Here is a 13755-nt window from a genome sequence, read left to right on the forward strand (position 1 = left end):
GTGAGGAAATTTGCCTTTAGCCAGTGGGTGGTTGGTTGGTTGGTTGGTGGAATAGACTTCCATCCCTTGTCGTGGAAGTTGATAGCCTAAATAAGTTTAAGGCTCATCTGGCAGGTATTTCGAACGAACAGAGGGGTGAAGTGGAAGTGGTTATTTTTTATTTATTATTATTATTATTATTATTATTTTTTCTTTTGGCCGATGCTGCATAAGCTTGCTTTCTTGCATCAAATGTCTCTACTAATGCTAATGCTAATCTCTGAACAGTCCAGGTTATGTGTCCATCCTGGCAGACTATCTGCATCCCTTCATGGTCATTGTGCACCCACAGGGCAATGGACTCTTCTAGCAGGACAATGCACCTCCTCCACAGAGCTGTGGTGACTAGAACATTGTTCAAAGTGCATTCCGCAGATTTTACACCATGAAATGGCCTCCCTGTTCACCAGAGGACATGAACCCCGTGGAGCATCTTTGGGATGCTGTTAAAAAGTCTCTTCGAGCTTTGGATCTTCCACCCAGGAATGAGACTCAATTATGGACATTGGTGCAGCAAGCATGGATGGAAATACCTGTGGAATGCTTTCGTGGACTAGTGGACTCAATGTATCACAGTGCGACTGCCCTTATCCAGGCGAAAGGTGGGCCTACCCGTTACTAGGTAAGTATCTCATGATTTCTGTCCACTTAGTGTACACAGACAGACATATAACAATCGCAAATTATGGAAGTGGTACGCTATAATCATAGGGCTATTCTAGAGACTACTATAAGCAGTTATCTTTATATCAAACTTGATTTTCTATTTATTATTTTTTTTTTCAAAACCATGGTATACTACATTAGTTTTTGTATAAATAAAGACACTCAAATCTTGAATGTTATCTATTGTAGTCATACAAGGTGTACTGCCATCCTGTTGAAAGCTCAGCATCAGACTGTGTTTGTGCCAAAGAGAATTCTGGGAATCAACCCAAATAAATCAAGTGAAATTTGTAGAATTCACGTGAAGCAGCTTACACCAGTTCTAATTCATACTGTGGGACTTGTCATGGCACTCTAATTGGCAGTGGTGGCTTGTGACTGATGTATGGGGAAAGTGCTGTTTCTTAAAGTTACATTAAATTGCCTTGGTTATAAGACATGTAGACATAGACAGTAATAATAATAAGCAAGTTAAAAATGGCTATGGTTGGGCTTGGTCTCTGTTTAATACTTGTATTAAATAAAGCAATTATTATTTTTTTGATTATTGATAATAGAGGATGAGTATACTACATGCGGGACCTGTTAAGAAAAATATTCATTGTGTTGCACTGTTCTTCACAAAATTTCATAAAACTCTGTTGATTGTATATTTAGATTTAAAAAGCTGGGGGTGCTGTAGTTCTGCAGTGCCTACGAATGAGCTGCCCCTCCTAATTGGTACACATCATTCAAATTTCACAAAGTGAAAATGAAAGGGTAGAGACAGGAAAAGATGTGAGATAGGTGTTGTCTATCCCCAACTTTATTTAATATATTAATTGAGAAGACAAAGGTATTACTGTATTCTTACAAATTGCTATTATAAAGCATTATAATGCTACCTCAACGAAGTATGGTGCTAACACCATTGTAGAATAAATGATTAAAGAGGCATCTGATAAAGGAAATATGAATGAGGGAGGACTGGATGGGCTGAAGATGGGTAAAAGATTATTAAGAGTGTTAGATTTGTAGATGATATGTCCTTGTTTATACACCGGCAGGACCACCAGGGTCAGAAGAGTTTACAATAAATTATGAATACAATTGTTAATCACAATTAGCAGTCATGTAGGCTTAAACTGTGGTCCATTCAAAGAGCATGCCTACTGCACTCTTGCTCCTGACTACTCTGAAGAAGATTATGAAACTGGTAAATAGGCTAAAAGAAAGTTGTCATAGGTCTGAAATGAGAATAAATATTGAGAAGACAAAGGTTACGAGAATGGGAAGAGAAAGGTGTGAGTTAAGGGGGGGTGAGAGAGAGAATAGAACAGACATGAGAGTACAGGGAAGCCAAATAAGAATCAAAGAGTGGCAAATAAAATAAAAATAATGAGTAAAAGCTTCTGACAAGTGAAAAAAGAACCTTATGTGTAGATTAAGAATTGGTACAATATCTAGTATGGGTGTGGTACTTGATGGAGTAGAAAGACGGATATTGAGAATAGAAGATATTAGAAGACTGGAGGGTTTTGAGGTGTGTGTGTGTGTGTGTGTGTGTGTGTGTGTGTGTGTGTGTGTGTGGAGGAGATGGAAAAGAAAAGATGGATTGATGAAATGAGGAGGAGAGGGTTTTGAAAAGGGCAGCAAGAAGAGATGTTGGACTGAAATAATCACAATGTGGAAGAGAAACTGGATTGGACAAACACTGTGAGGTGAAGAATGTGATGGAGGGAAAAGCTGAGGGGAAGAGGTCCAAAGGGAGATTGAAGAAAACTATGATAGATGAATTGAGAGGAGATGGTAGATATGGTAAAATGAAGAGGAGCACCGAGGATAGAGCAATATGGAGATGTGGTTGTGAGTTTCTGCTTGAACCTGCCATTAGTAGAACATTGATGATGATTTAAATTTGGCTGTTCATTCAGATTTGCATAATAGCTTAATAATTAATCAACTTTCAATGGGATAGGTTTTGGTCAGATATGACTATATTCTTATAAATTACTATTATAAAGCATTATAATGCCTACCTCAAAGACATACAGTGCTGACATCTTTGACCTGTAAAATCAGGTAGACAGGTACACTGCCGTACCCCATATTCAATGCGGCAAGTACCACCATTTTTACAATATTCAGTGCAAACCTGAGTTGGAGTTTCACAGCGTTCTCCTGTCCACTGAGGTAAGCAACTGAAAAAAAATGGCATCATTTACAAAGTAGATAAAAAAACATAAATATATAAAAAATATCGATGGACATATAAAATCTATATGTTTATATATATATATATATATATATATATATATATATATATATATATATTTCTTAACCTTGCTATGCAAGGGTATAGTTAAGAAAAATATAGTTGATTAGATATTACAATTTCTAAATTTAAATTGTGCCTAATCAACTATATTTTTCTCAACTGAAACTATTTCAGTAAATAATGCTGCTCTGCATTATGTTTTTTTGTCTTTACTGTCTGAGGACACTTTGTTCCTCTACTTAAAGTGACAATGCTCGTGATTACACCTTGAGGCTACCCACTGTATGATGACAGAACCAAACAGTATTGAAACTGGTCACAATTGTGCCTTTGTGAGTTTTTTATGATAAAAGATTTACTTACTTAATTATGATTTAATTAAAAATGATATTAGCAACTTTAGGTTGACTGGCCATTCTAAAGAGCATAAGCTCTATCACTGGAGGGATAAAAGTGTTCCCAGGCAGAAAAGAAGGTAAAACGTAATGCAGGGTAGCACTACTTTCTGTGTTGAAATAGCAAGCCACTTCTTTAGTAATTGGCAGCTGTGTTATAAACTTTAAAAAAATGGAGTAAAAAAATAAATGAAATAAATGTGTTGGATTTTTAAAAAAAATAATTACCAAGATATTTTAGTATTGCAAACTGGATAGTATTATTAACTAAGAAAAAAAAAAAAAAATCAAGAAATGCTTATAAACGCCAACACACTATTAAGTTTTTAAAATTGCAATTCCTTTGACCCCATGCTACTAGATGTGTAGCAACTCTGTTTTTTTTTTTTTTTTTTTTTGGGGGGGGGGGAGGAATGGATAGGGGTAATCATTTCCCAATATATACATCTAAAACATAGCATATTTAAAACTGTATCATTATAAAATACTAGCCTAAACTGCAATTTCCCAATTTTCACTATCTGTTATGGGGAAATTATTTACTAAACATACTTTTTATGAAAACATCTATCATTAGCCGGGGCTTTTCTGTATCTTTGCTGCATGCATAAATAAAATACAGATCACAGGATTATTAAAGTTAATCATTTCTGCTACAGAGTTAAGCAATGGATATCACACATATGTGTAAATTTCAGCCTTCAGCATAAATATGTCATATGAGGTGTGGCAATAAAGTTTCTGGACTGGTGTTGTTGTGTTCACATTTGATGAGTTTGAAAATAAACAGAAGTGGTACGTTGTAGTTCTAATTTCCTCCAACAGATGGTGGTACAGAGACTTCAGTAGGTTGACAGGTTGCAAGTAACAAACAGTTTTGTTAGTAGCATTAACATTCTGTGTCACAATTTTGCAATGGAGAAATTATATTTTTCCCAGTTTAATTGCTTTAAACTGGGAAAATCTGCAATAGCAATGTATAAAATGTTAAAAACTGTTTATGGTGATGAAATTTTAAGTCATAAGAGTGTGTTTAAATGGTATAAGCAGTTCAAAGATGGATGTCAGGATGTTTGCAATGACCCAAAAAGTGGGTGTCTTAAAATGAGGAAGAGTTGCAAAAGTTCGGGAAATTGTGGCAAGAGATGTGTCATTTGACCATAAGAAGGATGGCTGATGAGTTGGATATGAATAAGGAGATGATATGTCAAATTCTACTTGAAGATTTAGCAAAAAAGGAAGGTCTGTGAAAAATTTTTGCTGCACAGCCTCACAGATGAGCAGAAGCAATGAAAAGTGTTATAACGTGAAGACCTCATCCAGACTTGTCAAGACAATTCTAACTTCTTCGAATGCACTGTCACCAGAGATGAATGTTGGGAATTTCAGTGCAACCCAGAGACTAAGTGTCAGAGCATGCAGGGGATTTCAAAATCATCACCAAGACCCCAAGTTTTGTTTACAGAAGGTCAGAATCAAGACAATGCTGATCATGTTTTCCATCAAACAGGGTGTGATTCACAAGGATAATTCACACAGTAAACAATTCCTTGTTTGAAGAATATTGAAGTGTATTTTCTGGGTGAGGCCACAATTTCGAGAGAAAGGCAGCTGGTTCTTGTTGGAAAACAATGCCCATTCTGCACTTGTTGTAAAGACATTTCAGATGAAACATGGCACTGTACAGATGAATCATCACCCTACTCTCCATATCAGGAGAGTAGGGTGGAAAGTAGATCTGTACAGTGCCTTTCTCTTTCCAAGGAAAAAACTGTTCACAAGGAAAGAGATTTCAAGATGTTGAGGACACAAAGAAAAATGTAACCACTGAATTGAACATCATCTATTTGGATGCCTTCGCTGACTCTTTTCGGAAACTTTTAGAATGGTGTAATAAGTGCATTTAATCAGGCAGGATTACTTTGAATAAAAATAAAAAGATTTTTGAGCTCCTTCACTTTGTGTTCTTTTTATTGCCCCAGTCTCGAAACTTTACTGCCACACTTTGTATACCTATAAAAAAAAAAGTTAAAGAACTTACTTGCACTTTCGTGGTGGTTTCTGTCTATCTGGCGTGTCTTTCAGAAGGTCAAAGTAGCAAAATCCTTTATTTTTACAGTAATTAGAACAACGGTAGTTCTCACAACGTTTTCCATCATAATCGGCTTGGCATCTGCAAAAATAATATTAATATGAGAATGCTTCAAGGTTATCTTGGACTTTTTTTTTAGAAGGTACATGCAACGGCATATCAAACCCCCTTTTATAACCAGAGTTGCATCCAGGGGTGGGGGTGGGGGGGGAGGTTTCACTCCCGGTGGAATAAAATTACCACTGGGCAAAAATAGTAATTTTTATTTTAATATTTGTTCCACCTAAGACATTGAAATTTTTGCCACTTTTTTTTTAAAATTTTAATTGAATTACAACATTTAGAAAATATATTGTCGGATTGTATTGAACAAAATCCAGAAAGTGCAATTTGTAAAAATTATCATAAAATGCTTCATACTATTCATCATATTCGACCAATTGTTCTTACTGAGAAGATATTAGTACAAGTTACAAAATGGCAAAAAAATTTGTGGATACCATGGTCAATCAAATGAAGGTTTATTTTAATGACAAAGCAATGTCAATCATCAACGTTACTGCAAAGTTAGAATCATCAAAATCTTTCTGTGAATTAACAGAAGATGACATAAAGATAATCTCATCTTGTCTAAACTTGAACTTTGATCCTTTGTGGAATGACATTTGCTCGTTTAAATATATGACAAAAACATAAAACAAATTAAACAACAATCTTATTTACACATTCAATTTTATAATCAAATATTGGATATGTTGAGCTAAAGACATTATGACTGAAGAACTCTATGGGTTGGGGGTATTATGTAAAGACATTATCACTCTATGCTGTATTCCGGTTCAAAGTTCTTTCAGTACAATGAATCGATTGATGACAAAATGAAAAAAAAGAAACAAAATGGCACAGGAAACATTGCAAGACTGTATTATTATTATTATTATTAATAGCCATATGGTGCAAGGAAGCCTGAGGCTTATGCTGCACCAGGAAAAAAAAAAGTTCCCAAGTTACCCTGAGAGAGAGAGAGAGAGAGAAAGAGAGAGAGAGAGAGAGAGAGAGAGAGAGAGAGAGAGAGAGAGAGAGAGAGAGAGAGAGTCAAAAGTAGAAGGGAATCACCAAGAAAGAGAAGAATGATGATATCCAGCTCAGGACCCTGGGTGTGCCAAGCCCATACTCACCAGATGTGAGCCCCCGGGGTGATATGAAGGTATGTGCAGAAGATCTGAATGAGTTATTGGAAAAATTAATGAATGAAGTGATTGATACATATGTAAAGAAAAAGCAAAGAACAATATTATAATATTTGCATGTTTCATTATAATTTGTATGATTTTTTTGTGAATTTTAATCTGTGATTTTCATATTATTAAAATGTGATTATTTTCATTAATGTGGTTGTTGTGAACTATTAGTATTTAGATGTCAAATAATAAATATTTTAGCATTAGCATTAGTAGAGGCATTTGATGCAAGAAAGCAAGCTTATGCAGCATCAGCCAAAAAAAAAAAAAAAAACCACACCCACTTCACCCCTCTGTTCGTTCAAAATACCTGTCCAGCTGAGCCTTAAACTTATTTAGGCTATCAACTTCCACGACAAGGGATGGAAGTCTGTTGCACCAACCAACCACTCGCTGGCTAAAGGCAAATTTCCGCACGTCTATCCTACATCTGTCTTTCCTCAGTTTGAATTTATGCCCTCTCAGGTGATTATTCTGAGCGAGAGGAAGAATCCCATCAGCATTGAGCATGCTCAAACCATTCAATGCTTTATACACCTCTATCAGATCACCTCGCTGGTGCCTAGTCTCCAGACACTGTAATTTGCAAATCTTAAGCCTTTCTTCGTAAGAGCACCCCTTTGTTCCATTCACTAATCTTGTTGCCCTTCTCTGTACTCGTTCCAGCAGCTCTACATCCTTCTTGAAATGAGGCCTCCAGGCCTGTATACAATACTCTAGGTGTGGCCTGACCATTGCCTTATACAAGGGAATAATCACCTCCTTATCCCTGCTAGAAAAATTCCTATATATCATTGACAATACACCATGAGCTACTCTTGCAGCCCGTCTGCACTGCTCAGAGAACTTCATATCTGCCTGCACAACCACCCCCAGGTCCCTTTCATTCTCTACCACTGTCAGTGTAATACCACAGAGTTGATACGTTGCTCTGGGGTTGCTGTTTCCCATGTGTAGTACTTTACATTTGTCAATGTTAAACTTCATTTGCCACCTCTCAGCCCATCTGCTCAACCTTTCCAGATCCTGTTGCAGCAGCATAGTGTCAGTAGTGTCCTTGACAACCCTGCCTACCTTTGTATCGTCTACAAACTTCGACATTAAGCTTGATATACCATCATCAATATCATTTATGAATACAGAAAACAATAATGGACCCAACACTGAGCCCTGAGGGACTCCACTAATAACATTAGTCCACGACGAGCAGTGTCCATTGATTACCACTCTCTGTCTTCTCCCCCTCAGCCACCCCTTTACCCACAGCAGCAATTTGCCTCCAACATTACACTGCTCCAATTTGTGCAGCAGTCTTCCATGTGCAACAGTATCAAAAGCCTATCTAAGATCCAAGTATATAATATCAAAGTTATTCCCTGCATCCAGTTCCTTTGTGACTGCATCATAGTATCCAATCAAATTGGTCAGGCAAGACTTCCCCTTAACAAAACCATGCTGTGTCCGAGCTATAACTGAAGTCTTGTCTAAATGATCCTGCAGTGCTTCTTTAACTAGTGCCTCCATTAATTTTCCTGGAACAGAAGTTAAACTCACAGGTCTATAATTGCTTGTGTCAGCTTTTGATCCTCCTTTGTGAATTGGGGTCACATTTGCACATCTCCAGTCTATGGGTACCTCCCCTGAGTCCAAGGAAGCTCTCATAATTATGGCTAAGGGTTTGCTTACTTCCTTTGCTGCCTCCTTTAATATAACTGGATAGATCCCATCCACCCCAGGTGCCTTTCTTGTGTTTATCTTCAACAATTTCTCCTCCACTTTACTCTCAGTTATTACAAGATTCTCTAGCTTACTGCTAGAGTTGAATACACCTCTGGCTTTCCCCTCGCTAAATAACTTCTCATGTGTGAATGTCGATGCAAAATATTCATTTAGTTTGTTAGCTACCTGAGCAGGATCATCAACAGTTGACCCATCGATATCAAGTGGACCAATCTGATTCATCCCCTTCCTTCTAGAGTTTACATAAGTAAAGAACTCTTTGCTGTTTTTCTTTGCATCCCTTGCCAAAGATTTCTCGTAATCTGCCTTCGCCTGCCTAACCTCTTTTGTAACTTGGTTACAGATCAACTTGTATCTATCATAGGCTTCTGTGTCAGGTGTTAATTTGTATGTATCCCATGCATTTTTCTTCTCTGCCATATGCCTCATCAGTTCATCTGACATCCATTTAGGCCTAAACCTCGAACAACATTTCTTAGTTGGTATGTAAAGTCTAGTAGCTTCCAAGATAAGTTCTTTGAATGCTTCCCATTTTGCATTTACTGTTGGTAACATCGTCAGTTGGTCCCACTGTATAGAATTTAAATACTGTCTCAGTCCATCGTAGTCGCCTTTACGAAAGCAATAACCCTTCCCTTTACCCCTAATGGTAGTTACCTCTTTGAGTAAATCCCACTTCAGCACACTGTGATCACTGCCACCTAGTGGTTCATTTATCTGCAGATTCTTAATGCATGAAGAATCACTGCTGACAATCAAATCAAGAGTATTCCTCCCTCTTCCCGAACATGCTGATGTAGAAAACAATCATCCAATAAATCCACAAAAGCCTTGCTAGTGTGTGAGTGACCAGCCCACAAATTCCAGTCAATATCTGGGAAATTAAAATCCCCCATTATAAGACTCTCTGATTTACTGGCCCACTCTATTTCCCTGTGCAGTTTCTTATTATACTCATCAGAGTCATTAGGCCTATAGCACACTCCTACTCTCAATTTTGATCTCCCAATGCTTATGTCACACCAAACTGACTCGACACTGCACTGTCCAGCAATGTCCACTGGCTTCACTTCCTTGGATTTTATGTATTTCTTAACTAATAGCATAACCCCTCCTCCCTTCCTATCCAGTCTATCTTTTCTGTATACGTTGTACTCCCCAAATTCCAGTTCTGCATTCCTTATATCTGTGTGACACCAAGTCTCTGATATCCCAACAATATCTGCCTTGATGTTTTGAGCAATACCTCAAATTCATCAAAGTTATTTACTAACTCCTAGCATTGGTGTACACGCAAGTATACATGCACCTATTTCTATTCTTAGCTACCCTAACACAACCCATGTGTTTACTTGTACCGCAATGACTCCCAGCAGTCTCTGAAATATCCTGAATCTTGTTTTTCAGGCTTCTGCTCATTCCAATAGAAGCAGTGCAAGAATCTCTTTCACCTCTGCCAGTGGCTACTGTTAATCTATTTGTCTTTGTATCCCCCCAAGCTAGCAGTTTTCCGACCCACCTAACACTGCCTCGATAGCATCAGCAAATATTCTTGCACCCTTTCTATTTAAGTGTATCCCATCCCTGTAGAAGCAATCCCTCCCTCCTGTTAACAAGTACAGTCCAGGCTGAAAAAAATTCTACCCCTTGAGCCTTGCACAATCTTTCCAGGGCCGAATTGATCGACAAGGCTCTCATCATATACTCCCTTCTATCGTGTATGGGCAGAATTGCAGACACTTTCAAATTCAACCCTATGTTTTGTTTCTTTTTTGTTTTCTCATGTTCTCTTATCATAACATTCATAAATATACAGAGATGTTTGTAACATATACATATGTTGTAAATATTAAATAATAATAAAAAATATACACATACATTACATGTCCCCCCTCGAAGTTTATATTCCCCCCCCCCCCCCCCGGTGCAAACCCTGGATTCAACACAGTTCATAACAGATGGCAAGAACACTGTTCATAGTCCCTGACACAGTTGTACCCACCAATATGCTCATTATATAGCAGTACAATTGCTGCATCATCAATTTTGGTTAAAAGAGAGAGTGTAACCAACTGAAATTCTCTAAAGGTTAAATGCACGATATGGGATATAACTCTGTATATACACAAAGGGGAATCAAAGGGTGACACGAGTAATTACAGACCTGTTAGTTTAACTTCTGTTCCAGGGAAAATAATGGAGTCACTGGCTAAAGAAGCATTACAGGATCATTTAGACAGCATGGGTTTGTTAAGGGGAAGTCTTGTCTCAACAATTTGATTGGATACTATGATGTGGTCACAAAGAACCTGGATGCAAAAAATAATTTTGATATCATAAACAGGTAGCTCTCGTTTTGCTCTGGTCTGATTTGTGCTGATTCACAATAGCGGCGACCAATAACCACAATGCCATTTTTATTTTTATTTATTTATTTTTGCAATTTTTTTTTTTTTTTTTTTTTTGCAAATTTTTTATAAATTGAAAGTTTAAAATCGTCAGACAATTTATCAGCATCGAACTGTGCTATGCACTGTTCATGTGATTTAGGACAATCTGAGGCAATCGGCAATTAGCACATCCATATCAGAGCATCGCCACTGTAATAATATAATATTATTACGGTGGCGACGAGAAAGATTCCTGTCCTCAAAGTAACCACTCGTGGATGTGAGTAGTAAAGGTCCATGCGGTGAACCATTCAGTTGGTTTATGCTATTTACACGTGTTAGAAATTTTTTACGCTAACATTTTTTATTAATTGTGCTATTAATAAATTAAATTAAAATAATAGTGATATCCGTGTGCAGTTTTTGCCAATTGTGTTATTAAGTTTTTCATTTAATAGAATAAAGACATGCCATGTCTGATAAAAGAAGTTCATTGAATCCTAGTGCAATATTCGGAGGATGGAATCTGGTGAAAGCCACCCTAATGTGTGTAGGGTTATGAATTATGTCTCCATCGACTACTACTACGAAGAATGCTAATAAAATAAAACAATCGATGCAAAGTGGTAGGTAAAATTTTTGGTGCCCGGAACCTAACCCTGTGATTTCTCATTGACTCCATTATATAAAGGGTTCCATTTGCACCTGTCCCCCAGGAACCTAACTCCGATGTAAATCGAGGGCTACTTGTATTTGGATTTCAGGAAAGCTTTTGATACTGTTGCACATGGAAGACTACTGTACAAATTGGAGCAGTATGGCATTAAGGGTACGTTGCTACAATGGATAAAAGGATGGGTGAGTGGGAGAAGACAGAGAGTGGTAATTAATGGACACTGCTCTTTGTGGATCAATGTTATTAGGAGAGTTCCCTACGGTTTGGTGTTGGGCCATTGTTGTTTTCTATATTTATCAATGATACTGATGAAGGTATATTAGGCTTAATGTCAAAGTGTGAAGATGAACAAAGGTTGGCATGGTATTAATGTTATTAATGACAGTATGCTACTGCAACAGGATCTAGAAAAGTTGGGCAGAAGTGGCAACTGAAGTTTAACATTGACAAATGCAAAGGGTAGCAGTAACCCCAGAGAAATGTACCAACTGTGTGGCACTAAGCTCAGGGTAGTGGAGAATGAAAAAGACATGGGAGTAATTGTGCAGTCAGATATGAAGTTTTCTGAGCAGTTTGGACAGGCTGTCAGAGCAGGCCATGGGATGTCTTGTCAATGATATACAGAAATTTTGCTAACAGGGATAAGGAGGTGATTATCTCTTTGTTTTATTGCCTATATGTTCCACTAGGCGCAATTTCAAGATTGGTGCAAAACCTAATTTAAGACAAAGTATTCCAATAAATGTACTTGAGAAATTAATAAGGAAAACGAAGATATATTACAAAAAAAACCCAAAAAAACTCATTAACAAGATGATCAAAATACTCACTATACTGGGTATCAAATATAACTGTATAAAAATTTTTAAAGAATAGTGCACAGAACCAAAAATAAAATAAAATTAATAAAATTAAATAAAATAAAAAAATAAAATAAATAAAGAACTTATCTGACATTTATAAGCACATGAAAATAACTACCTAAAATAATTCCACCAGAATATGAAAATACTATTAATGTCTATATGTGAACATATTCCTAAGCACTATAGTTTTTTGTCGCACATTAAAAGCTTCATTAGGCACTGCCTTGAGGATCTGCAACAAATTGTGCTTTACTAATTCTGAGCCAGATGTTTTATAAAATGAAAAAATAAACCATTCTACATAAAAAGTTTCATTTGCATGTCACTCCAGTTAACTTAAGAAAATCTGATAAAATAAAGCATCTGAAATGAGTGAATGATCCTTTTTTATGAAATTGAAAAATCTGATAAGGTCAGTTTAATCTTTTACAATATGCAACATTATCAATGGTTGTAAATTTGGAAAAGATAATAAAGTTACATTTCTGCCTTGCTGAAATGTGGGCACTCAATAAGCATGTACTTAAATGGGAAGTCAAAATACATTGGGGGATCGTTTCTAAAAGCAAGTAGAGATGTTAAAAAGGCTGAATGCAAGGGGGTGGTTAGGGATTCAACCCCCACTTAACTCAAGCCTACAGTGAAAAATTACACAAATTTACAATTAACATGTACATTATTTATTTTTAATCTCTACTATTATATTATTTCTTATAATGGTGGCTTCAAATTTTTGTAATTAAAAACCATAAAAGAATTATGAATAAAATACTATACATAGGGGCAGTGGCAGATTCAGGGTAGGGCAACAGAGCACATGCCCCACCCCCCTGTCATTTTTCGGATAATACACACCAATCATTTAAATTCCCTTTTGCTACAAACAAAAATTTTTTTTTTTCATTGTTAACATAGGATTTTATCTATTTTTGCATTGTGGCTCAGCTATTTTTAACTGATGCGATTGCTATTCTAGTTTGAGGTGTCATGCAGTTTGGTTGTATGTAATGTTTACTTCAAAGAAATTCAGACTTTAGCTGTGTGCCTGTGTCTGCCAGTCACATTATTTGAGTGTCATATCTGTTTTGTTCTGTGCATTATTTTGTGCCTTGTTTGTGCACAAACAAGGCACAAAATGGTGCCCCCCCATCATTTTTTTCTGGATCTGCTACTGCATAGGAACAAACCAGATTAAATGACCTTGCTATACTAGCTAGTGAACACAATTTATAAATTAACCAAATTATTATGTTATAGACTATTAAATTACTTATATACTGATGAACCAACTTTTTAAAGTTTTTTTATCATTTAGATTGATTTAACATTACTTAAAAATATATTATAAATAATATTTTTATGTAGGGCATTGGCATTTGATATTAATAAAAAT

At 36.5% G+C, this 13755-nt stretch overlaps 1 protein-coding gene across 1 annotated transcript in view; it reads right to left on the minus strand.

The window, feature by feature from the left end:
- Positions 1–13755, minus strand: part of LOC150075985 (prolow-density lipoprotein receptor-related protein 1-like) — a 1358636-nt gene that overhangs the window by 163497 nt on the left and 1181384 nt on the right. The window contains 2 exon segments of the mRNA XM_090387555.1: positions 2724–2885; positions 5399–5530. Of these exon segments, the coding sequence (XP_090243681.1) occupies positions 2724–2885; positions 5399–5530 (294 nt within the window).

The sequence above is a fragment of the Mastigoproctus giganteus genome, chromosome 13 (genome assembly GCF_048544385.1).
Source record: "Mastigoproctus giganteus isolate SK-2022 chromosome 13, ASM4854438v1, whole genome shotgun sequence".
Lineage (NCBI taxonomy): Eukaryota > Metazoa > Arthropoda > Arachnida > Uropygi > Thelyphonidae > Mastigoproctus > Mastigoproctus giganteus.